The following is a 27,230-nucleotide window of genomic DNA, read 5'->3' on the forward strand; positions in this document are numbered from 1 at the left end:
TTAAAGTGTCATTCAAGTTGAATATTTCATTATACTGATGCTCAGGTTCTACAAATAAATTAGTATCTCATTTGCTTCTGACTCAAGCTTTACTTTAAACAGGAGATGCTTGTTTTTTTCATCTTGCTAATCTTGAAATATTTAAACGCCATGTAATCTATCCAGAGAAACAACACCTAGATCGTGCACTCCACACAGCCCTCTCTGTAATTTCTTGTTATCTCTTACTATAATTACACTATCTTCAGATTAAATGCAATGGTGTATGTCAAGTTAAACCATCAGTGGCCTGGTCATTCGTTCTTTCTGCATGTGGATGCAAAATGATTTACATTTTATACTTTTAAAATGTTATTTATGATTACTTAAATAAAGTAATGCCAGAAGGAGAAGTTCAGGAATCATCAAGACGAATCACAGGAGTTCAGAGTGGGGAGGCTGGTGATTAAGGGCCTGGGTTTGAGTCCTGGCTGCACCCATACTGACTCCATATGACCAAGAGCAAGCCATACGACCTCTATGTGCATCTTCCCATCTGAAATGTGGGGATAGTAACAGCACCAACCTCGTGGGATTGTCATGGGGATCAAAGGAGATGTGACTGTGTAAACTGTTAAAGAGCAGGGCTGGCGTAGAAAACTCCCACCAAATTTCAGTTTTTGTCACTGTCAGACTTCCATATCCCAATAACTGATAAAGCTTCAATTCAGGTCATCAATAATTCAGACACATAATATGCATATCCATGAAGTCTTCTTTGCTTGAAAGGGCCAAAGCACCAGGGTAAATAGGGTGCTGAACTGGGAAATAGGAGCTGGGGTCTAGTCCCTGGTTCTGTCTTGACTTCCATGTGACGGTGAGCAAGACACAGGGATACTCTAAGACTTATTTACAGAGTAAAATGATTAGGTCATAAATTCTAAGATCATATAAGATCAATCTAAAACATGAATGCTTTAGAGGACTGAGAAACATATGGGCTGATCACCCCAAGAGAGCTTAGGTCTCTTGGAATCCAAAATTTCAAGAGGATTTTCCAAGAGCTACGGAATCCAAAATTCCTAGCCACAGTGATTGTTGTTAAAAGCTAACCACAGAGTTTTGTCACCAGTGTGGGCATCAGTCTAACATTTTATAGGTTAAAGGTAGCACCATATATCAAACTTCTAAGCTGCTGAGGTCTTTTTGATGGGGAGGGAGAAGAATACAGCCTTTAGTGGAAAAGAGGCTGTTTCCTTGGGTAGGTCCTCTCGACCTGCACTTGCTGCTTTGATTCTACTCAGATCATACTTAGCACTCATTCAATGAATATTCATTGAACCTAGGACCTGATTGAGAGGTGGATCAGTTAGACTGAGAAATAATCTATGAAGAATGCTTAACCATTACTAGAATGAAACAAGGCAAATAAGAAAGCATTGTACTCCTATGGACTGAATGTCTGTGTCCTTAAAAATTAATATGTTAAAATCAAATCCCCATCATGATGGTATTGGAGGTGAGGCCCTTGGGAGGTAATTAGGTCATGAGGGTGAAGACTTCCTGAATAGGATTAGTGCCCTTATAAGAGGCCAGAAATCTGGCTCATTTTCTTTCTGTCATGTGGGGATACAAGGAGAATTCAGCAGGGGCTGCAACCCAGAAGAGGGCTCTCACCAGAACCCAAGCATGCTGGCATCCTGGCCTCAGACTTCCAGCCTGCAGTACTGTGAGAAGTCTGTTTCTGTTGTTCATAAGCCATCCAGCCTATGGTGCTTGGTCATAGTAGCCCTAATTAACTAAGATAAGTATTCTATAAAAAGTTTATCAGTGACAATAACCATTAGAAGAGAATCCTTTCAACCTGGGGCATGTGGTGGGATAAGATTTCCCTTATCCCCACACCAAACATGCAGCTTAATCACCTTTTAGGCTGGAGGAAGGCAGTTGGCTCTAAGGCTTCTGCTGGCTTAAATGAGGTATGGACGATTGGGAGTGAGTAGAATTGCTTAGGACAAGAGCCGAGGACTGAGAGCTGCCACGGGGGTCTAGTTTCCTGGTTTGTGCCACATATGACACTCAGCCTCTTCCTTAGCAAATGGAGAAGCAAACTTTGTAAAGTATCAGGGTGTGAGAGTATCCACAATTCAGAGTCAAGGCCTAAATAAGTGTACGGTGCATCAGGCACTAAGAAATTAGAGACACGGTTGACACCCACCCCATCTCTTCCCTCAAACAGCTTGGGACCATGCAGGGTATAGGGTGTGGAGAGGGAACAATAGAGAGAGAAGGTACAAAACAAAACACAAACAGCCATGATCACATTAGGGTTAGGGCTGTGAGAGGGCTAAGGACAGGATGCTTGTGGGAAGAACACAGAGACTCATAGACAATGGACTGAGAGATCTGCATGAAAACCATTTTGGTCTTATTCATGTGTTATGAGGTAAGAAGAATGATAGCAGAGCTACAATTAGAAATAGATTGCTTTGTGTTTCAAAATAAAAACAAAAACCGTGTGAACATGAGTTATCATCTGTTAATAACTGCATTTCTTCCTCTAACTCTTAATGAGAAAGAAGGAAAAGCAAAGATATTGGGAGGAGAAATGAAGGACAAGCAGGAGGCTGCATGAGATAGGCTTCTTTCCTTTCTTTTTTTTTTAAAGCATAAAACAATGGATCTTCCTGAGCAGTCTCCCACCCCAAGTACTAACCAGGCCTGACCATGCTTAGCTTCTGCAGTCACGCACTTGCAGAGCAGTATAACTGCAGGCAAGAGAGCCTTGGCTATGTAGATCTTTATTCTATCATGTTCATTACATTTGACGGGACCTCAGCAAGGTTCACTCATCAAGTCCTGGTTCCATCTCCTTTCAGGAGGGGCCTGTGGCATATAATTGCTGTGTCTCCGTGTGTGTGTGTGTGTGTGTGTGTGTACACATATACACGTGTGTGTGATTGTTCCAATGATGAACTAAGTTTTCAAGACTTCCTGCTTCTCACAACCTTCTCAAGGTCATCAGTACATTAATGAAGGAAGCAATGCCTAGAGGTCCTGAAATGTTCCAGCCCATAGCACGCTACCATAAAGATGAGTTTTCAGAGGCGTCTAAAGAATAAAACTGATTGTGGCTGCCTTGGTCAAATCAGTCCCATTGCTTTTATGCTTTAACAACCATATTTACTTCCCCCACTAGCTAGTGTGAACACTCAGGCCTGGCTTTGTATTGCAGATTGATATCAAATCTAAACCAACAGATTGATTAGTGTCCAACATGCCAAGGAAGATGAGTAGGCTTGGCCAAAGAACAGTAGTTCATGTTAAATAAAGCCTTGGAAATTGTGTTGAAATTTCTGGATTGGTTTTTCACAGTTTTTCTTCCAATGCTTAGATTCATAGAGAGAGAGAATTTTAATACTGTGAGTCACTAAGTTAGGATCCAGGATTTCTTTCTACAATTATTATCCCCTTTCTTCACTCCCACAATGTAAGATCAGCAAATTCAGACACTCCCGAGGGTTAGATGTTACTTGCTTGGGTCATAGGTAACCAAGCCCAGAAATACAGGAAGAAAATTAGGTCCCATCCCAGGGAACCCACTGTGTAAGGGGGAAAGATGGATATGTAAGCAAACACTACCATTCCAAGGAGATGAAGGAAACTGTGGAACAGACACTATTTCATCAACGTTAAGGAGGTTGGGACAAGGAAATTTGGAATATGCTTCATGGAGAAGGCACCTGAGGAAAGCTCAGGGGTCTGGTGAGGACAAAAACAAAGTTCAACGCTTTGAACTAATGTCCATGCTAAAGTATGTAAATAGGGAAATAGAGAAATAAATGGATGGGGCAGAAAGATCAAAGCAATCATGTTTAAATTATCTTGGGTTTACATTCTGGGTTAGTTACATGCCCTTGAAGAAGCTATTTTTCACTCTGGGCCTAGTTTCCCTGTCTTGCCTGTTTTCTTAGGTGGAATTAAGTAAAATATTATAGAAAAAACATTTTAGCCCACCTGACATGTGATAGACTCACAGTAAATAATTGCTCAATAGTATTCACTCAATCAATAATAGCTCAATGATACTAACTTGAAGAGAAAAGTGAAAGAAAAATATCAGTAATAATTTAAGTTTAACGACAGCTATTTTTGTCTGCTTAAATAATTGTCATAAGTAAAGAAAGAAACAACATTCTGAAAATTGATGAGTAAGAAAGAAACATTCTCCAGTGAAAGCACAAAAATGCTGCTCTATTGATAGCTATGCAGAGACAGATGACAAAGGAAAAGCAGAATAAAAAGCATAAAGTGGCTCTTAATCTAGTGTTTCTAAAGGACAACTATTATAAGGTAATTAGCCTTTGTGCTGCCTTTAGCAGAGAACCTTAAGAATTAAAGTAAGAAAAAGTAGCAGGTGATAACAATCTTAAACCAAACACATGGGTTTGGCTAAATGAATAGGGCCTGGTGGTCTGTGTCACCAAATGACCCGAAGACACTGCAGAGAGAGTGTTTCTGCGGAAATATGTGCAGCTAAGGAGACTTGTCTGGGGGTGAGAAGCCAGCAGGAGCAGGCTGCTCCAGTACGACTGAAAGTGTAAAACGTTCCTAGAACAGGTGCTTTCCTGGTTGGGGAAGGGCTGATGCACATACGAACTCCTATGAAAGAGTCCAGGGAAGGGCAGAGTGCAGGTAGCATTGACCTTACCCAGGTGACATTTTTTCAGGTCACTTTAAACCCTTCATGAGATGACAAAAGACAGCTGCCAATCTGAACTCAGGCAATCTGAGCGAAAAGATCCGCCTCCCCTCAAAGACTGATAATTCTGTTTATCATAATGGTACTTTCACTTCCTAACAACCATGACCAAAGACCCCTCCTTTCATCCCCTCTCACCACATAAATCCATACATAAATCCATATTTCACTCAGGGATCGAGGACTTATACTCTGGACAAGAGGTGTGAAGGGGCATGAAGGGGCATGACCGGGGTTCTGTCCTGCTGTCTGGGAGCTGTCTCCTGAGGGACGCAGCCAAGTCAATGAGCAATGACAACAATGCCACCTGCACAAGTCGGAGAGCTCCAGGACTGGAGAGGTGGTGCCTCCTTCAGGGTATGTCAGGTTAGCCTGAGATCAGCACCTACATCTCTGTCCCTCCTCCCTTTGCTGTTTGTCCCACGAGGGTTGGTGGCAGGACACCGCTCTGTCTCTCAGAGAAGCAGAAAGACAGAGCAGGTACTCTCTGGCGTAGTGCCAGTCACCAGGCCGGTGGGGAGGAGATCAGGCACAAAGCATGGGCTGGCTCTTAAAAGCTTCAGGCCAGGTGACCACATATCAGTTCCCCTCGCTTTTGCATGGCCCTGTTGAACTCCAAATAGGAAGGAAAGCACGTTCCATCAAGTACCTGGAAGAGAGCGATCCAAGGCAAAAGGCACACAGGCAGTGATTTACCATGGAGAGGGAGCAGTGTATTGGGACAGAGCTAGACAGCCCGTAAAGAATGATACAGTCTGAACCTGATAAGAAAAGGGAGAACGTACAGAAGTTCCAGGCATAGGAAACAGCATGTGCAGGGGTGTGAATGCTCACATTCCTGATTTATCTGGGAACAAAGGGTGGTCCTGAGGTCAGATGATGAGGTATGTGTACAGAACAGAGAGTGGCTAATGATGAGGCTTAATAAATTAGAATGTGAGAGCCATCCTGCAGAACTTGAATTTCAGCAATACTTTTATTACTGAAAAAAAAAAAAAAAAACTAAAAGGAGAGCTAGCTTTCAAGCACCCACTATGTGTATTAAACATTCTAAGTTAATAAAATGCATTCTAATTAAAATAATAAATAAATGCATTATCGTATTTAATCCTGGCTATTCTACGAAATGGAGGGCATTAGGTTGCATGGTTTTTCACTCCGCAATTATTTCCTGGGTGACTACTGTCTGCCAGGCATTGGTTCAGATTAGAGACAGATTTTTGGAGTGGGGAGATCTAGACAAAGTCCCCATCCTCCCACAATTTTATCTATTAGAACAAATTAAATGTTAATAAATGAGTGTATGAAAAATTCATAATTAAAAATCATGGAAGAATACCTGAAGTTTAGAGAGGTTATTCACCCGCCCAAGGTGATATTGTGATGAAGCAATGTGGCTGGGACTTGACCTCTTCCTGCATCTAAAAGTCCTGCAGTTAAACGTTAATATTATGAATAATGGAAATCCATGGAACTTTCTGAATTACAGGACTGGGCAATAACCTGATTATATTTGTGTTTTACAAAGTTTTCCGGTTAGCAAGAGAGATTAACATAGAGAAATATTGCAGATTGCAAATGGCTGTAAAAATGACAGAGCTGGGAAGGAAAAACAAAACAGAAGCCAGAAAGATATAAGATTTGTGTTTTAGCTGAAGACCGCAGTAAAAGAGAAGTGATGAAGCTAAGCGGGATCAATCTCCAATTGTAATATACGAACAGAAGTGTAATTGTTGCCCGAAGGCAAGAAGGATCAATTCAGAGTTACCATAGTCGATTCATTTTCCTTTTTCATTGCTTCAAATGTCTTCCTGCCTCAGTTTCCTATGCTGTAATTATTTTATCTGTGAGCCTGTGACCTAGCTTTTGGCCAAGGGGACACAAGGGGAAAATATTCTGTCATTTGAGAAAGATTTTCCTCTGCGATTAAAAGAGAGCCCCCCTCCTCGCAGCCCCCCTGCACCTTGCTCTCCTCCTACTTTAGAGCAGAGTGATGAGATCGGCTGCTTTGGGACACTGTGGCACTTTAGCCACCTGGAAGGGAGGATCGGCCAGAAGGCAGCGGTGGACTGGAAGGCAATAAGCAGATAGATCTTTGATGACATTTGTAATCTGCTTTTCAATCAAAATCAGGCTTACCAGCAAGAAAAATAATCATTACTATTAAGTGCCACATTATAGACACTTAACTACATATCAAGCTCTCTCACGGGTGCTTTGCATACATCATAAAATGTGGTTCCCACAACAAAAGTCCATAAGGAAATATAATTCCATTTGACAGATAAGGCGACCAAAGTTCAATGATGCCAAGTCATTTCCCCATCGTCAAATGCTTCAAATACTACACTCCCTTTTGGATCAGGGAAAAGTCTCTTGTGCCCAGAGCCACCATGAATTTCAAACTGCGAATGGAGCTCTGGCCCCAAGAATGATCCTGCATCACAGAATGACTGGCATCAATGTACTCATCACCCCAGAAAGACTCAGTTCCCACGGAGCAGGAGGTGGGGCTTAGGGACAGGAGGAAGGCCAGGATACACCATGCAAACCATTAAAACCAAACCAAACCCACACACAGTGAGAGGACCCACAGGGGCACCATGGCTTGTCCCTCCACAAGATGGCACTCAGGTTCCTTGTCTTCAGTTTTCCTCTGTGATGTTCAGCTGTCACAGAAACAGACTGTGGAGAAGGTACATGGCTCCCTTTCCTATCATGCTCCATATGCTTTCTAGTTGGAGTCCGACAGTTTCTATGTCTTTCCCTCAAGGTCATGAGGCATTGTGTTGGGGTTCTGAGAAGCTCTGCTGAGGCAGGGAGAGGGAGTGGCCTGGCTGCACTGGGGTTTACTCAGGGGCTGCTGAAGCCCACCCTGTCACAAAACGTCACTGGACTTCTATGCTCTTCAAATCCTTCTTTCTGCTTTTCATGATTTTTCTGTTCTCTTGTCTTGTATCTCTTCCTTTCTCTCACCCTCCGTCCATCTCATCTTATCTCCCCACTTCTCTTCCTCTCCCTGTACTTTTTCTGCATCTTCCTCTCACTGTTCCTTCCATATTTTGCTACATTGCTGCATCTCAGTTGTTGGCCTAGAAAATGAATAACAGTGCTTACTTGCATGATATAAATTAAGACTAAAGAAACAAAGGGCAAAAGACTGAGACGCTCTCCCATGAATATGACGCATAAAATTTAGTTTGTGACGCCGCATGTTCTCACTCGTAAGTGGGAGTTGAACAATGAGAACACATGGACATAGGGAGGGGAACAACACACATCTGGGCCAGTTGGGGGTGCGGGAGAGCGGGGAAGAGCATCAGGACAAATAGCTAATGCATGCAGGGCTTGAAACCTAGATGACGGGTTGATGAGTGGAGCAAAACACCATGGCACACATTTACCTTTGTAACAAACCTACATGTTCTGCACTTGTATCCTGGAACTTAAAGTAAAATAAAATACAATAAAATTTTTAAAAAAGAAAAAGTAGGGGCCTTCTAGTAAGAAAACATATATGGTAGGGGCACGTTTAACCCATTAAAAATATAATTTGATAAAACAAATTAGTCTGTGGTCTTTGTGATAGAACATTGAGTTTGCAATCCAGAGGCCTTCCTTGCTTTCCCTCATCATTAATGGCATCTTTAAAAAAAACAAATTCTGACAGTGAACCAGACATTGTATAAGTGCATGACATAACTTATTAATTTAATGCACATGAAATAAAATCTGTGCTATAATTTTAATTAAGCCTATTTTGCAGAGGGGGAGACTGAGATGTTGAGCTGTAAAGTAGCTCGCCTCTTACGGCATGGCTGCAAAGGAGCATAGCAGATTCTAACCAGATCTCTCTGGCTGGTAAAGCCTTCACACTAATCACAATGCTGTTCTACCTTCTTTCTGGCCCATATTTCACGTAAACACCCTGCTAGTAAGAAGTTCAGGTTAAACGAGGAGTCACTGATATTACACGCAAGAGGAACCCGTTATTTTGGCATAAGCAATACCTCACTATTGAAGAAAGCATGAAACTCTGCTTTGGAAAGTCCACATGCAACAAAACTCTTGTTAATTTAGTTCCGCATTAGACTATCGCCTGAAACGGAAATGCAACATTTTCACAGCCCTCCTCAGAACAGCATGGAGTCAGGAGAGATCGCAGACTCAATTTATAATCTGTGTTCATCTATTTGTGGGGAGCGAGTCTGAAAAGCTCTCTAACAGTTTTATTAGCTTTTATTGCAGGGGCAATTTCAGGTGTGAGTTTTCAAAGCACAAAGGATCCCTTCAGTGTACTCAGTGGAACCCTGTGTGAGGCTAGTCTTCCTGATTCCAGCCCTACAGTAACGAGCTTGGAGCAATGTTAGTATTTAATCAGGTTCTATCTTAGCGGAATGAACACTACCCTGGTGGCCTCACAGGGTTGAAATACCTTCTTCTTGAAGGGTGTTGAGAATAATCTGGCTTGTGCTTTGGTGACATAGGCAAGAATCGGGCTCACTTCTTCAATGCCCAGAGTTCTGTTTTGGTCTACACTTCTTTTGGTCCTTTTAAGCAAAGAAATAAGCTTGCTTTGGTTTGATTGTTCTGTTGCTTAGCTCACCAAGGAAAACAGCCCTTCTCTTTCCCCTTGGACCGTACTCCCTGGACAAGTCATTTCATCTTGAAGACTACACTGCTTTCTTTATCTTCCTATGGCACAAGAACTTTCAGAAAAGAATCTTTCAGAACTTCTACTAGGAGAATAGGGATGCTAATAAAATACAGGATGTCCAGTTAAATTGAAATTTTAGATAAACATGACACATTTCTTACTTTTTAGTATCTGAGACATACTATACTAAAACATTATTTGTTGTCTGTCTTAAATTCAAATTGAATTAGGTGTTCCGTATTTGTATTTGCTAAATCTGGCAAATCTACACAAGACAAAACACATTGAGCATTGTGCTAGGCACTACATATTGGCCATCTCCCTCAATCCTCATGGGAGTATGGAAAAAAACTGAGGCCCAGAAAAATTGTCTATTACTCAGAGTGACACAACCAGTAAGAACAAGGCCAGAAATTCAAATATAAATGACTTCCAAAGTCATGCTCTTTCAACCACAAAAATAGCTGCAAAATCTAATCTCAGAAATCTGTAACCAACACCCTCCCCCTCCTTCCTACCCAGGACACTGGGAAAGATCTGGTTTTAGAAGTAATTCAAGTAAAGTGCAAGCCAGTTTTCCAGAGGAGGCTCCCAGCCCACTCTCATTCCCTGCCACACAAGTATGTGTTTTCCGGAGCACAGCTAGGCAAGCGTGTCTTTTCATTTCAGCTGCATCTGAAGTCACCTTTCTCTCCCTGTATTTTAACTGCTGATACAGAACTTTGATTTACCCTCCTAAACCAAAGAATGAAGACATTTACATAAAACAACCTACTGCAGGGTGTACAAGTACTTCATCTGCAGGAATTCTAGGGGAAATTCGACAAGACCTAAAATGCTGAAATAGAAGTTCTTGAGGGATGAAAGGAGATGTGAATATTTCACATCTAAATGTATTTCTTTGCCTATAGAAAATGTAGGCTACTCAGTTCTCCAGGGATTTAACAAATCTCCACCTTGAGCCAACTGCTCACAGCAGGTAGAGAATCTTGTCCCTGGATCAAGTCTGCCCCCTTTACTCTGGGCATCTCTAAGAAAAGTTTCTTCAGTCCTGTACCTCAGTTTCCCTCAATACCAAATGAAGATGGTAAGGGCTCCCCTGTGGCCCTTGCAGGACTGGGTACGAGAGATAAAATAGGCGGTGGGTATTGTCACATTATGTGAAAGTAAGGAATTATCTACCACATTCTTTTCATGCCAGAGTGCTTTTGCACAAGCAGACCAGGATCTATTCAGCAAAGGGCTTGTATTAATACGCCAGTTATTCAGCTGGACTGACCGTATTGGGAATCCCTAAAATAGACAAATGAGTTTTCAACAAAGGCTTGAGGGCTATGCAATTTTGACTGTGTTTTATCATTCTTCTTTGGCTGTTCTCACCATGTCTCTCTCGTTTCTTAAATATTTCTTCCACCATGAAGCGTTTCCTAACTCCCCCAGACAGAAATGCTGCCTGTTTCTTCTTTTCTGAGCAATATACTGTTCTAGGAACTGGAGCAAACATATACTTCCAGGCCCCTGCTGTCCTGGAGCACATGTTCTGATGGGAGAGTGTGAGAAAGTAAGCAAATAAGCTAATCAAGTAACAAGGTGACTCCATAAACATACTTGCTACCAAATTACATTACTGAAGAAATTGTTACTATGAAAGAAAGAAATAGGGTGATGAAAGGGAAATATTCTTGAGATGGTCCATCTCATGAGACAGGCAGAGACTCGGTTATTTTTCCGACTCCCATACTCAACGGCAGATTCATCAATGACAAGAACTTTTTTTTAATCTCCTGCACAACTGCCTTGTGAACAGCAATCAATAGCAAAGGTGGGGACAGAGTTGGAAGAAGGTGTACCAGAGTCTCAAAGGGCACAAACACACTTTACACTTGGAACACATTTTAAAAACTACTTTTCATAATGCAAAATGAAATTTTATAATAAAAATATCATTGCCAGATAAAGAAATGGAAGCCTCAAAAAAATTTCCATGGACGATGGGAGCAGGCCTAAAGTAAGTTAATAAGCACAGACGTAAACTGTTCCTGGAACAAAATAAAAGATCAATTAAAAAGGTGCTTGGGAGGCTGAGGGAGGAGAATCCCTTGAACCTAGGAGGCAGAGGTTGCAGTGAGCTGGGATCACGCCACTGCACTCTAGCCTAGGCGACAAGAGTGAGATGCCGTCAAAAAAGGTTGCTGAACGTCAGAGTTCTGAGTATGAAAACTCAACAGTTAAGGCATCCTTACCACAGTCCTCAATCACTTTAGCTGCCTAATCATTTGAGATCATGTTTAATGTATTTCATGCTGTTCTGTAATTTCCTTGCAGAGTACTCCTTGATTGGTTTTGTTCATCAATGTACTCTAATACGTAATGCAATGCCGGGTACAATGCAGACAATAAACGTGCTCAATAGTCAATTTTATTAAAATTGAGAGTATAGCCTAATATCCAAAACTACGCACCAGATGATAGTCCCAGGAGACAATCAAACTCCCACATAGAAAATATTTATGTTGGATAATGAAACTTAACTTTGGGTTATGTTGAGCCAGAGCCTGAACTGCAAGCTCCCTGGCTAACAGCCTAAGTTTCCTCCCCAGTATCCTGATATTTCCTATCACTTTCCCCGAGTTTTTATTTATTTTTTAATCCTTAGCACATCACTATCTAACTAGGAGAGATTCTGCTTATCTGTCTTGCTTTTTGTCTGTCTCCTCCGCTGGAAGATAAGCACAAGGGCTAGGACTTCCATCTGTTTTGTTCCTTACTGTGTCACCAGTGAGCAGAACAATACGCGGTACATGGCTGGAACTCAATAAACATGTGTTAAAGGAGTAAATGCGATTGTTGTAACCGGTCACAGAGATAGGAAGAAGGAACATCCCGAACAGAGGTTCACTCTGTAAATGTAAACAGTAACTAACCAGAGCACCGTCTGCACTCCATGCCCCTACACTCTTGCCTCGATATTCTGAATAACATACTCTCCTGAATTTCATATTCCAAATTTCCCTTATGTCCCTGGAAACTGGGAGGCCATACATTGGAGGCCTGTGTGACAGATATAAGGCTTACACACAGAAATGTTTGGTTTGGCCCACATGGTGTTATTGAGGAATATTGAATTAGCTGCTGGCACTTGAAAGTGAGTAGATTTCACATAAAACTGTGAATTGACAGTCTATCTTGGAAAAAAAAAAAAAAAAAACATAACCAGATCTGGCAAGAGCAGACCTGAAGTCCCGCCTGCAACCCCTGTGCTGGATCTGGACTACAACCCCCACTTACTCAGGCACAGGGCCCAAGTCCTGTTCCACTCAAGCTGTTACTTGCCTGGCTGAAGGCATTAGAGTTTGCGACCCCTGCTGGAAAACTACCAAAAAGCATGTATTAGAGAAAAAGAAAGATGCCCACAGGGATCTATTTCTGTTATGTTCAGGCTATCGCTTGGAAGAATAATGTATTCATTTTTCTAGACCTCTTGTAGTAGCACATAACTATTGACAAACTACGGCCCAGTAGATATTATTCTAACGATCTGAAAAAGCTATAGACTTCATTCCCCAAGGGTAAAGGAAGGTAAGGATGCTTCATGCTGGAGACAGGCCTGAAGATGAATGGGGAGAAGCTGTACATCAGCAGGTTGCAATTCTGGCTAAGTCAGGGAGAAAGGGAATTCACTTGAAGACTGTGGGTTGCCTCTAGGAATTGCCGAGAAGCTGAAAAGCCAGGATTGGAAAATGACAAGGAATGAAAGGAACCTGGGCACCAGGGGCACGTCAAGATGGTGTTGCAGAAAAGGCACCTCTGGGACCACAGCTTGGGACATGCCTACCGCTGCCAATGCCACTTGATCCATGACCCAAGGTGGTAAACAAACACTCCAGTGTCCCTGTGTCCTTTAGCTAGTCTTTCAAGATTCCAGGCCCCAGGTGGGATCATTCAACTAAGCCCTAGTTCAGGGCTGGGAGATATGGACAAGGAGAAAGAGGCCCATCTCCCATCAAAAAAAACCCTTCTACGAAGGGAAGCTTGTGTTTCCTCAATAGGATGTTTGGTTCCCACTGCTTAGAAGGATTTTAAGTGAGTCTGAAGAGAGAGGGCACTACAGGCACGACTGCAGAGTGGAATAAGAACAGACAGGCCTGAATTCTAGTCTGGAATCCTTTGTACCTTTAGAAAATTAATTAAGTTTTCCAATCGGCAGATTCCAAATCCTTAAAATAGAAATGACGCCATCTGCTCTCCAGGGTTGCTGTGAAGATTCAGTCCAATCATTCATTCAATTTATTCCAAACATACTTATTGAATGTCTAAGTGCCAGGCAGGCACTGAGTTAGGTTCTGGAGACAGTTTGGAACAACACCTAAAATGCAATGGGGAGTCAGTGCATTATACTGATGAAAGATTTAGACCAGGGGGGCCCGGGTCATCTCGTGACACTGGTCGTGTTTTACTTTTCCCCAGTGGAGTCACTGCCCATTTATGACTTTTCTCCTTTTTTTGATTAATTAACATCAGGGCCTTCTCTTCAAATAGATTTTCTTAAGACACGTCACATGTATTATGTTAAAAGGAAAAAAACTCGAAAAATTGACTGTGATCCTGAAAACAAGAAAGGAATCATTCTGAGAAGCAGTGAGGCCCGCTGCTTGTAGCATTCAGGTGGGGTGATCACAAGAAGACACTGGCCAATTATATGAAATCTCTCCCACTTAATGTTTAGCATATGTAATTTACTCAGACATATGCAAACTACAATTAAAATGAACATTAAAATAGATCTACGATAAAACTTTTTTTTTTGTATTTTTTACCCTTTACAATTGCACAAGTGTCCTATAATCAGCAAGATGCATTTCGTATACATTTTCTCACTTTCTTATAATAATCTTTTCATCACTATTTTGCAGAGGAAGAAACTTAGGCTCAGGGAGGGAGAAATTGTTGCCCAAGGTCATGGGCTAAGAAGTTAACTTTAAATCCAGCTAGCACTCTCTTGCCTTCTGCCGTAAGAAAAGAGCAGCCTCAATTGAAAGCACGAGGTCAAGTAGCCAGGTTGAGGGAAAAAATGAGGACTAGCCCTGATTTTTTCCAACACTAGCTGGAAAGTTACTGCATTTCCCTGGAAGCTGCTAAAATGTTACCACTCCTCCTACAACAACTGTCTCTAACACAGGGACCCAGGCTTAGATGCAGGCCCCGAAACCTGGTGCCTGAGCACTGACCCAGGGGACAGGCTCAATTTCATCAGGACACCCAATACATCTTATCGTGCCTTCCTCCAAACCTTAGCCCCCATAGACAGACACGATTTAGCAACCACAGTGGGGATATGCCATCATGGGTAGATGCCGTGGTCTCGAAAGGCACTGTGCACGGATGAAACCATTTACACCACCCAGGCCATCTTTCCAGCCCCTTCCTAGTCAACATCAAGTTTCAATTCAAGGCAAGAAAAGCTTCCATGTGACTTTTCCCTTCAGAGACACCGCCCCCCGGATTTTTCCAGTAAAATAATTTCTTATTTTAATAAGAAAAGTACATGCTCCAACTTTTGGGGGAACCCTGGGAGGACTTGAGGCTGCATCCTAGACATAATGACAGGAAAGTAAAGAACCCTTTGCTTTTTCCGTTGCCATCTCAAGGTGCCACTTTCTCACCAGCTTCTCAGAACAAAAATCTCCCATCTTAAAACTGCAGAGCATTGTATACCCTGTGGCTTCACAGAGGATCCACAGTCTAGAAGCACAGCTTAATAAGCCTCACTAAGGAATCTTCATCTATGCTGCTGTTGTAATTAACCACTTTCACTTAAGAGTGCTTAGTCATGAAGTTGTCCATCCCTGTCAAACTCAGCTGAAAGAGTTAGATGGGCTAACCAAAAACCTGGAGAGACTCTTTTAGAAGCTGTTCTTTCTCCGCTTAACGCTGGAGAAAACCTTATGTAACACAATGGTCCATTTCAATATGTTATTTCTGCAATCCTGTGGGGGAAAATCTAAGCGCTGGATATACAAAGGGAAGGGTAAGGCAGGGATTTGCAGCCAAGCGCGCGTTTCTTGGAATTTTGGTAGGTAAGTCTTATTCTAATTGCACCCAGTGTTACCCAAAATTACCAGGAATGCAGAAAGCAGGAAAAAAATCCGAACGCCAAAGGATGCGCTTTGCTTTAGAAATGCAGGGCGGCAGAAGAAGTTGGGTTATTTCTCCCTCCTTTTTTTTTTTTTTTTTTTTTTTTTTTTTTTAAGATGGAATTCCTGGAATTAACCCTTGGGTGGAAGCATTTCAACAACATAAAATGAGATTTGCCTGCAAAGCGAGAACGCACGGGTGGAAATGAAGGATCCTGCCTGTGCCAGGCTGCTGCCTCAGCAGTCCCCGAGCACCCAGTGCCTGAGAGCGAGAGCGTGGGGACTCGTCTGGGGACCCTCTTCCTGGGCTAGTGGCGGAAGGCGCAGCCGAACTGGTGGTGGTGGGGTTTCCCTCCGGGGCTAGCGCTGAGGGAGGAGAAGAGGGCGGACTGGTTCCTCCGTTCTCGGCTCCCCTCCCCGCCACTCCTTGAGGCTGCTCCATGCTAGCAAGGGACTGCTTCTCGGAGCGCAGCGCAAAGACAGTGGATTTGGAGTGGCCTCCCTAGAATCCCCCCAAAAGCATCTTGGCATAAGTTGTAGATAAAAAATAGCTCATGATAATGTTGTGGGGAAGGGAGGAGCGAGACTCGCGCAAGGCGAGGCAAGGGTACCACTGGCTCTGCAAAGGAGGAGGAAGAGAGAAGGATGCAACCCCCGGCCCAAGAGAGCACCCTGAGTGAGCGATGAATCGCTGGCTCCCGGGGGAGGGAAAGAGATGGAAGCCCTATAGCGCCGGCAAATAACTGCAAGAGTCCAGCACACCCCATCCCGCGCCGGCACCCGGCTTTGGCTCTAGCTGCTTCTTCCCATCATCCGCCTACGTTCTGGGTCTGTCCTCCGCTTCCCGGGACGGGCTGGGGCCAGAAGGAGGAGCAGCGCGTGGTCCGCCCCCTGGCTGGTAGAGCGCACCTGGCGAGGTCAAGTTCCGCGAATAAAACCCTTCTTGGGATCTGGGGGCTAGGCGCTCCAACCGCAGGTTCGCGCCCCGCCATCCCTCACCTCCATCCGCTGCCCAAGGGCCCGGAAATAGAAACCCACGAGGGGAAAAAATATCAGTAAAAAGTAACAAGAAAAAAAAAAAAAAGACCCTCACGTAATTAGCATTGGGGATTACTTATTGTCAGGGCTGTCGCCTCAATTTCTCCCTTGGGAGATGCCTATCTCCAACCAAATGCAAAGGCAAACCCGACCAAGGCTTCTCCACCTCCAAAGGCTCCCTCGACCGAGTTACTTTTGCGGGCTGTGTCATCGCCCCAGTTTCTGGCCCCAGGTGGTACCCAGGTTCCGTTGAGTGCTGCGCTCTCGCTGGCCCACAGGGTCCTATGTTGAAGCTGCGGTCGCCAAGCAGCTGGCAGGAGCGAACCTCCCGACTCTGCTGGGGGGAAAAACACCCAACCCAGTAAGAGTCAGAAATCCGGATCCCTGTCCTTACAGATCAACCGGTCCCTCGGGACTTCCAGAGCAGAGGTGCTAGGGTAAGAGGTGAGGAGGATGGGAAAATCCCCAGCCTCTTCTTCCTGCTTCCCTCTGCATCCACTCCACCTGCTCCAGCCCCGATTCTTCTTGGGTTCTGCACTTGCCCGAAGTCCAGAACGCCAGACTAAGGTTCCTCGGAGCCCCCCACACCTGCGTCCTGCCACTCTCCCACCCCGCGCGCGCCGCACTCACCTGAGCCGCGCCTCTGTCCAGCCCGTCCGGCGCCCTAAATAGCCTCCTGGGCTGGGCCATGGGCAGTACTGCCGAGCACCCGCGGCGGGTGGAGCAAGTTTCTGAACGGCCCGGGGCAGGCGGGCGGGGAAAAGGCGCAGGCACCCACTGAGACCCGGTGGTGGTGGCGGCGACTCCTGGCTGCCAGCGCGCCTAGGACCTTGCAGGCGGGCGTTTTGGTGCTCAATCCCGAGGAGGGGAGGAGCAGGAGGAGGAGCAGGAGCAGAAGGAGGGGACGGAGGAGGCCGGGCCCGGAGGGAGAGCGCGTTGGGCAGAGGAGGATCGCGAGCGCCCACTGCTGTCCGGCCGGCTTGGGTGCCAACCCGAGTCCGGCCCGCTAGGTGCCTGGTGCTCCACTCTGTGCTCAGCTGCTCGGCACAGCCCCGCCTGGCACGCAGCTCCAACAGCGGGTCCTGGAGTAGTCGGTCCCACCCACCCGGTGCGGCGGCCCCTCGGGTTTCAGTCCAAGGGAAAGGACCAGCGCTCCAGAAAGGTGAGGCGGCTGGGTGGGTGATTCCGCCGTCACTGCAAACCTGGGACGTCCGGTCTACTCCCTCACGCCTGCTTGGTCTGAGCCGGAGCCTACCTCTTCCCCAAGTCGCCAGCTCGGCACTTGTACCCGGGACCTGTGCTCCTCCCACGTGCGTCTGCACCACCAGTGTTCCCTTCCCGGCAGGTGACCCACCTTAGGCGCTGGCGCTCCTTCCGCCCCGCGGGAAGCAGGAGGTTCCATCCTCTCCAATTCTCTCTGCAGCCGGACTGGGACCGCGGCGGCGGCCTGGGCCGGAATCCCCGCGAGGAGCCGGCTTCAAAGAGCGCCCTGTCGCCATTGAATACTCCTCCTCTGGTTTCGCGTCAGAGAGTGGACGCCAATTTGCCAGAAGAGCGCGGAAAATTCAGCTTTTTTCTTTTTTCTTTTTTTTTTCTTTTCTTTTTTCTTTTTTCTTTTTTTTTTGCTAGTGCACTAGGATTGCAAACGTCAGCTCTGAAATAAAAACCAGAGTCTTTCTTCCCCGCCCCTCTGTTCCGGAAGCTGGGAGGTTCTGTGGGAGAACCGACCTGCACCCAATAACTCAATTGAAGATTTAAGGTTTTGAGGGGCGTGGAGTTGGAATCGCCTTGGAGAAACGGGCTTGCCTGCTTACCTGAGCCAAAGCAAATTGCCCTCAAGGGCGAACAGCAATCATACCCCCCAAAAAGCAAATTTCATCAAAGTAACTTCCTTTAATGAGATTTCTATAGTTTCCATGTCTTACATATTAGTAAATAAATATTTGGAAGACTTAGAATTTGTGATTTACCTTTAAATATATTACACTAACATTGTTTAATTTAAAAATATTCTCCCATCTAAGAGAAGGTTCCTATAGGAAATTGGCCCCTTATCTCATACACAGATTACCGTCGGCACTTTGAGAAAGAAACACAGTGACCAGTATTTTCTGTCTTTTTGATAAAGCCGGAAGCACCCCGAAAGCTGAGACCTAACTGTGCTTTTGGAAAATAAGCTTTTAGGAGTTGAATGACCTTGTCTACTTCTTTCAGTCAGAATAATGTTGGCATGTCTATTTTAAGTAAAAAAAAAAAAAAACAATTTCTAAAAAGTGACTTTAAAGCCCCACTTTGAAAGCCTTAGCATTTCAACTAACATTAGATTTAAAAGAAGTGCTTTTCTCCCCCATTACAGGAAGCTGTGTAAAATCATGTGTGAGGTTGTGAGGGTCAAATGGAAGTCTAAGATAAAGCTCTGCCAATTACTGGTGTCTTTAAGCTTCCACCAGCAGCCAAGCACAGTGCAGATCATGAGTCCTTCAAAATACGGGGCAGTTTTGATGCTCTAAGTTGATATGATTACTTTTTCTAAAGAGTTCAAAGTGCTTTGGTGCCATAGTATGAATTTCATTACCCATTGTGAGACACAAAGGGGGTTAGCAATGATTCTGTTTGCACCCTGGAAGCCAAACGCAGGTTACTGACCTACTTAGTTCCCTACCACAAGACCTTGAAAGAAACTGGAACCCCAGGTTTCCAGCCCAGAGTTTTTGTTAGAAGTTTCCATTTGCAGGAAATGATTGCAGGGCACATGTGTGAAGTGACAGGAATTTGAGGACTAGCATTTTACTTTTCCTCATTTCTTTTAAAATCTGAGCAATTGTTCATTGTTCAATAATCAATGTTCTTACATTCAGATAAATAAAAATATCAACTGCCTATTTTGTTCTTACTTAGCTTTGTGTGTGAGTCCAGGCATTTGCCACTGCTCCTAAATAGCTTTTCCTGAAGTCTTCTGGTCATGAGTTAGGTTTCCTATCCAGAAGTTCATATAGTACCAGAGCTTAGCTCTCCTGTAACAACACAAGCACATTATTGAAACATCTATTTAGGGATCTGTCTTCCCTGATAGATTATAAATGCTTTGAGCTCTGGTATCATGATTTAATGATGAATCCTGCATGGTATCTGAATCCCAGAATCCTGTATGGTATCTGAAATATACTATGCTCTCAAGAAAAAACAAAGTTTGTAAATGGAACTTCCCTCGAGGAGGCAGGGTTTGAGTCAAACATGTTTCTCTTTCAAAGCCAGAGGCATGAGAATAGAGGCTCCTGGAAGACACGGTGGTAGTGGACTGGCGAAGTGGCTGTCAGTCATAGATGTGTGGCCCAAGACTCTTTTTCTCTGTGCCAACAACTGAAAAATGAGAGGGTTTTCGTGGAAGATCTCTGTACTGCTAATATTTTCAGATCTCCAAGTCTTTATTGAGCACCTGGTATGTGTATAACACTATGCCAGTTACCAAGGGAGAGATGAAAAATTAAGACATCTCTATTGCCCTAAGGGAGCATAAAATCTTATGTCAAGGAAAAACAAGGCTAGCACTCATAGCCTATCTTTACAGAAACTCACAGGCATCAGTTAACACAGTTGTAAATTGTTCTGAAGAAGATAAAGGCTCAAGGAGTGAAAAGGCATGAAATAGAAACAAAAGCAACTGACCTATGCGTTTGGGCAGTGATCAGTAATAATACCAGCTAACGTGTATCTAAGGCTTCCAGTGCCAGGTACGATGCAAAATGAATCATATGAGCTGCACCTTTTGTTCATTTTATAAATGGGGAAACAGAGCTTTAGAAGAGTTTAGTGACACATTCAAGGTGACATACTAATAAGTGGTAGGATTGATATTCAAATAGTTCTCACCTGACTCCAAAGTGCATCTTCTCAACCAATCTTAGAGATTATTAGCCCAGACTTCCCTGTTTTATAATGGAGGGAGTTTATTACAGCACTAGAGGAGGAAACCACCCTTCCAGTAAAAACTAGACTCCTAGTCCAGTGCTCTATGTAATTGAGTAGTGTGCTTATGTTTGCTATTTTTGTAGTTTTTCTCTTTCCCCCAAAATGTGTAATAGGAGAGGGGGAAGTCAGGTAAAGCGGAGAGGAGAAAAAGAGAGAATTTGCTCCTTTTGAAGATGCACAGAATCCACAGTAGTCTACCTGCCCAGACTCAATGGGATTTTATTTGTAACCTTAGTCTAGTGGGCAGCCCTGTATAGCCTCTCTTCCCATCATGGTTGTTTGAATCTTTCAGGTTAATAGCATGAATATTAAAGACTCCAGTGGGATTCTTTATCTGCAAAGGAAATTGGGATCAGGTTAAAAATCCAATTTTAATAAACTTTCCAAGCCCTGATTTAGATGATGTACTAATGGCTCTTACTGCTGAATCACCTTAAAAGTCAAATGTATTTTTAAAAGGGAAGCTTGTTGGGTATTGTTTAATTGTACATTGTACATTCCTGTCTTAATAGAAAAAGATCATCTGTAAAACTTATGAGAGCAGATAGGAAATGCCACTATCCACAGAGCCAGTTGGGTAGAGGGAAGGGCGTCGGGTTTGAAAGATAATTTTCACTCGTTTGACCAAAACAAAGAGAGCATGATTGCACTGTGTGAAAATGATATTCTCAAATAACTCCACTAATTTGATTGTGCTGAGGTCTAGAATTGTTTCTGTTTCTTTTGATTTGCTAATTAGCTACAGCAGTCTGCTAGTGAGAGAGGAAATGAGGGTCACAGTCATAAAACACGGAGGATCATTGTTCCTTCCAACTCAGCTCACCCATCTCCTGCCTCCCCCACCACCCCATCCCAACTCCCAATTTTGTCTCTGTGTATGTAACAACAATCCATCCATCTGTGACAAATGGACTGACTTTTTTTCCCCAAAAACAGGATTTTCAAGATTATCTACTTTATAACACCAACTTTGACACATCTTGGCAGATGTGGTTACAAGGTCCAGTTATGACTTTTATGATGTTTTCCTTTATGAATCCCGCTCCCTGCCTTGCCAAGTTAAAATTATATTTTATGACTGCATTAGCATACAGGTGAATATATTTTCTTCTTTATTTAAATATCTTCTTTAACCTAAAAGTTTATATTTTTCTGATTTTTAAAAGAAATTAAATCATTTTTGGGAAGCATTCAAGGCACCATAAGCTCTGGGCAATGTGCCTAAGACTTCTAATGGAGACTTTGGCCCTGTGCAGATGATACTGCAGAGGAGGAACACTTAGTTAATTTAGATAAAGTATCACAGTAAATACAATTTCAGAAAAAAGCTTATAGTCTATTGTGTTAGATAAACAACTATAGACAAATAAAATACTGCTTTTATTTGTTATCCTGTGTTAAACTGTGGTCAAAATCACACATATCAGTCCTACAAAAATTGCAGTATTGCAGGCTTGAAGGGGTCCCCTTGTTCAAATTACTAGCGCCTGCTGAGTGCTGGAATACCTTCAGGGCAATGGCAAATTGTGGTACTCTCTTTGATTTTAGATTTTGGGACCAAAGCTGGCTGATCTTTTGATGAGTAGATCTTGATGATTTGCTCTTTTAGGCCTTATTCAAGGATACTGGGAACCTCACACTCTTCAGGAAGAAAAAAAAGTTTTCTCTCCTGGCAGGCCCATCAGTTCAGTTGAATCAATATGTATTAGGTACCTCCCAAACAGCAGCCTCTGTGCTCGGTACGTGGGTAGAGATTTATGAAGAAGAATGAAATTCAATCCCTTACTTAGGAGCTCACAGATGTGCATGAACAGAAAAATTACAATTCAGTCTAATCATTCTCATGAGTTCCCAGTTCTGTTTGTAATAGGAAGGTCCAAGGAGCATTTGAACTGTGACTCTCAGACCCTTACCTCCTACTCTGAACTCTCAGCTTCAGTCAGCACATGCTGTTTCTAGCAGCTGCCTTCTGTCTTGGAGTCCCCACTGAAGTCCTCTAGAGTATGTCCGTATTGTCCCTGAAAACCACTGGTGCTGGCTTTTCCTTTCAAAGCCTTGTTTTAATTCTAGATTTGAAATAGCACTAATGCCACAAGAAGTCTCTTAGACAATAGTAGAGTTCTCTTTCCATAGACTTTGGAACACTGTTCTTTTGGAAATGTTTACAATGACACTTATAAGAGCTGGCTATATATATATATATATATATATATAGTGTTTATCTATAGTTCATATATATAGTTTATATATATAGTTCATATATATAGTTTATATACATATATAAACCTGCTTTGTGGTGGAAATAAATATTTTGTAGAATGCTTTGAAGCTTAGGCAATTAGTTCTTTTTTTTTAAAAAAAAAATTAATTTTCTTTTAAGTTCCAGGATACATGTGCAGGATGTGACGTGCAGGTTTGTCACATAGGTAAACGTGTGCCATGGTGGTTTGCTGCACCAATCGACCCGTCACCTAGGTGTTAAGCCCCACGTGCATTAGCTATTTTTCCTGATGTTCTCCCTCCCTCCACCCCCTTGAGAGGCCGCAGTGTGTGTTGTTCCCCTCCCTGTGTCCACATGTTCTCATTGTTCAGCTTCCGCTTATAAGTGAGAACATGTGACTTTTGGCTTTCTGTTCCTGTGTTAGTTTGTTGAGGATAACGGCTTCCAGCTCCAACCATGTCTTTGCAGAGGACACTGTCAGGTTCCTTTTTATGGCTGCATAGTATTCCATGGTGTATATGTACCAGCAGTTAGTTCTTAAATTAAAAAAAAAAAAAAAAAAAAAAGCTTTCATATTTAAAATAATCAAGTTAGGATATTTCAATATATGTACCATAATGATTATTGTAAAGTAATTCTGTAAACTAATGAAAAATAACTCTTTTGTGCAATCTTAGAAAAATCTATTAGATGGTATGGGAAACAAGAAAGAGAAATGAAGAGGCAAATAAAAACATGACATTTATTGAGTAGCTGTATGCTGAGAGATTTGAATACTCTCCTTTCCTTTCCCCTAGTTTTACGTACAGAGAAGTAACTTCTTAAAGGTTTTATGTTCCAGCTTGCAACTAATAGTGTTGGATTTAGAAACAGGTCAAAGTCAAGTTCTATGCTTTCTTCCTGTCTCATGATAGAATTCTCTCCTTCCATTCTCTACCTGCACATATATACTTCCTAAAACTAGAAAGAGGACTCCACTATATTTTACGTCATTTCTTCAAATGAAGAAGAGATCTGAGTTCTTCACGCCTTCAACATGTACTTACATTCCAGGAATTTAACTATCCATAAGGTATTTAAATCCCATATTCATGATATTTTTATAATTGCCCTGAGTCAACTAATTGACAAAGGAAAATGCTATGCTTAAAAGTTCAGTTCTCAGTGTAATTATTTTTCTCTCCCCACATATAATCATCCTTTAAACATAAAAGCTGTTATAGAGATGCAGTTTCCAGCAAACTTTATCTCACGTTGAGGCCCTTGATTTTATGTGGTGTTTCAGATCAGCTTTTTTGTCGAGGGTCACACATTCATTCCAGCATCACTTAACTCTTTAGCTCTTAGTTTCCGTCCAGCACTAGAGTAGACCCTGGAGATGCATAAGCAAGCTAGAGACAGTATCCTTATTCTCATGGAGCTAAACATTAGAGAAGTATTGGTGTATTCTTTGGAGTGTATAATGCCCTTTCCGGCTATGGAGTCTGCTTGTCTTTATGGATTCACCTCTTCCTGGAAGCCACTTTGAGTTGGCAGAAACACTGTGCCTGCCTCAGGAGATAGCGGGACTTATTTATTGATAAATTGGGGAAGAATGGCTATAAATGCTTCCATCAGCTCTGTCCTTCCTCTTGGGAATGAGATGCATCAGGGAGCATTTAGCCTGCGAGGCTTCTCTGCTGCTCCTCAGGGATGCTTCCCTGTAGGAGAGAGATCTACCTGGGTCTGGGGTGGCCTCTTCCTCCCTGGGTCAGTGTGCCTAGTTCTGGGGTTCAGCTAGTGGGTATCTTGGCTCTGTCACGGTTATACCCTCCATCACAGCCTCTATTGGTAATAAAGGAGATACTTAGCTCTCATCTGTCTCAGTCTTTGTTGCATTAGCAGGAAAGAGGGGTATCATTCATTGTGGCTGATTTAAAGCTGCAAAACCGATGAGCTTTCTGTATCCCTTTCTTTTCTGGCTCCTAATTCACTTATCCTTTGCCCATAATTAGCACTCATTGTGCACTGTCCTGTTCTTTAATTGTTACCATGGCTATGGCTTTTTCTTGATGTTTTTGTGAGTCTATCGTGTTTGTAGCCTACGTCTTTTAGGTCCTACTTATAAGTAGAAAAAGAACAGGAAGTGAGCTCCCCCAAAATAGACATGCAGTCACCATCACAAACCCCAAGAGGGCAGGTTCTGGAACCAGCAGATTCTAGCTTTGCAACATTAGCTCTATAACTTCACCCACATTACTTAACCTCAGTTTCTTCCTCTGGAAACTGGGGAAAATAATGATACCCTTCTCATATTATCACACATAAAGTTCCTGACACAGAGTACACACTGAATGTATGGGTGCTGTTATCACAAAAAGGAATTAAATCAGATGGTTCTACCTTCCTCAGAAAGAATTAATACAGAAAAAAAAGCTCCTCAACTCTCTTAAGTACTCTGAATGAATGACCTCTGTATTGCAGACTCTGTAAGGCAGCAGTCTCCAACCTTTTTAGCACCAGAGACTGGTTTCGAGGAAGACAATTTTTCCACAGACCTGGGTAGGGTGGAGGATGGTTTGGGGATTATTCAAGCTGATTACATTTACCATTATATTCTCATAAATGAGCGCACAACCTAGGTCTCTTGCATGCATGGTTCACAGTTGGGTTCTGGCTCCTATGAGAATCTGATGCCGCCACTGACCTGACAGGAAGCAGAACTCAGGAAGGCAGTGCTGGCTTGCCTTACCTCCTGCTGTTCTGCCCAGATCCTGACAGGCCACAGACCAGTATTGGTCCACAACGCGGGGGTTGGGGACACCTGCTTTAAGGGAACAGTTCTTGAGAACAAACAACATCTGCTCCAGAGGTCACTGGTGCTTGAAAATCATAGTGAAAGAAGAATGTTGTCAAAGAACAAGATTTTGGGGTCAGATATTGCTATGTTTGAATCTCTTTCCTTCAAATCCACTTACATATCCTCCCTGAACCTCATTTTTTAAATAAAATAATACAATGATATTTACATATAATAGAATATTTTGAGATTTAGGGTAAATGTTCAGTTGAAAGTCACTAATAGTATATGGCCTATGGCATATTGTACATCAATATATTGTATTGTATATCAATATACGTTGTATTCAATATTGTTCATTATTCATTGTTCATGGTTCAATATGTATTCATATTGTACATCAATATATGTTGAATAACTGAATCCAGAGAATATTCCTTCTGCCACTGGTTTCAAATAGTGCCATTACCCAGAGCTGTGGATGTTTCCTGAGTTGACTTGTATTTACCTGCAAAGCAAGTGACCTTGAACGGGCAGAGCAAGAAGAAGAGGCCCTCAATGGAAAACCAAACAATTTGTCCATTTTTGTTTGAATGATCAAGGCTGGGAGGTGTTCCTTGTGCAGAGCACATTATTTTATTTCTGTAGTTGATAGCTGTGTCCCATTCACAGGGGTGACATGCCATTCATACTGCAGCAGTAGGAAGGTCCCCATGGTTTCTCTTTCATCATTCACTTTTGATGTCGGCAGAATAATGGCCCCCACAAAGACATACACATCTGGATCTCCAGAACCTACGAAATGTTACTTTACATGGTTTTATGGATTGATCTGTATGCTGCCAAAATTAATATGTTGAAGTTGTGGCCCACAATACCACAAAATGTGACTAAATTTGGAGATAGGTGTTTTCAGAGGTAACGAAATTAAGATGAGGTTAGCTGGCGGCGGAGCAAGATGGCCGAATAGGAACAGCTCCAGTCTCCAACTCCCAGCGCGAGCGACACAGAAGACCGGTGATTTCTGCATTTTCAACTGAGGTACTGGGTTCATCTCACTGGGGAGTGCCGGACGATCGGTGCTGGTCAGCTGCTGCAGCCCGACCAGCGAGAGCTGAAGCAGGGCGAGGCATTGCCTCACCTGGGAAGCGCAAGGGGGAAGGGAATCCCTTTTCCTAGCCAGGGGAACTGAGACACACAACACCTGGAAAATCGGGTAACTCCCACCCCAATACTGCGCTTTAAGCAAACAGGCACACCAGGAGATCATATCCCACACCTGACCGGGAGGGTCCCACACCCACGGAGCCTCCCTCATTGCTAGCACAGCAGTCTGTGATCTACCGGCAAGGCAGCAGTGAGGCTGGGGGAGGGGCGCCCGCCATTGCTGAGGCTTAAGTAGGTAAACAAAGCTGCTGGGAAGCTCGAACTGGGTGGAGCTCACAGCAGCTCAAGGAAACCTGCCTGTCTCTGTAGACTCCACCTCTGGGGACAGGGCAATAACAAACACAGCCGAAACCTCTGCAGACGCAAACGACTCTGTCTGACAGCTTTGAAGAGAGCAGTGGATCTCCCAACACGGAGGTTGAGATCTGAGAACGGACAGACTGCCTGCTCAAGTGGGTCCCTGACCCCTGAGTAGCCTAACTGGGAGACATCCCCCACTAGGGGCAGTCTGACACCCCACACCT

General features: G+C 43.3%; 2 protein-coding genes across 3 annotated transcripts in view; both read right to left on the minus strand.

Moving 5' to 3' along the window:
• HS3ST1 (heparan sulfate-glucosamine 3-sulfotransferase 1) overlaps positions 1–18,824 on the minus strand; it is a 32,267-nt gene extending 13,443 nt beyond the window's left edge. The window contains 1 exon segment of one of the 2 annotated variants that reach the window (NM_001194098.3): positions 16,965–17,097. The gene's annotated coding sequence lies outside the window, so the exon portion shown is untranslated. 2 annotated transcript variants of the gene reach the window in all.
• On the minus strand, positions 2,630–25,600 carry LOC144340938 (uncharacterized). Its single transcript, XM_078002572.1, has 3 exons — positions 25,492–25,600; positions 17,201–17,924; positions 2,630–7,833 (listed from the first exon to the last, which is right to left on the minus strand). The coding sequence occupies exons 1-3, from the start codon at positions 25,598–25,600 to the stop codon at positions 7,785–7,787; spliced, it is 882 nt and encodes a 293-aa protein (XP_077858698.1). The 3' UTR covers positions 2,630–7,784.
• Between the last annotated feature and the right edge of the window lie 1,630 nt (positions 25,601–27,230).

Source organism: Macaca mulatta, chromosome 5, assembly GCF_049350105.2.
Source record: "Macaca mulatta isolate MMU2019108-1 chromosome 5, T2T-MMU8v2.0, whole genome shotgun sequence".
Taxonomy (NCBI): Eukaryota; Metazoa; Chordata; class Mammalia; order Primates; family Cercopithecidae; genus Macaca; species Macaca mulatta.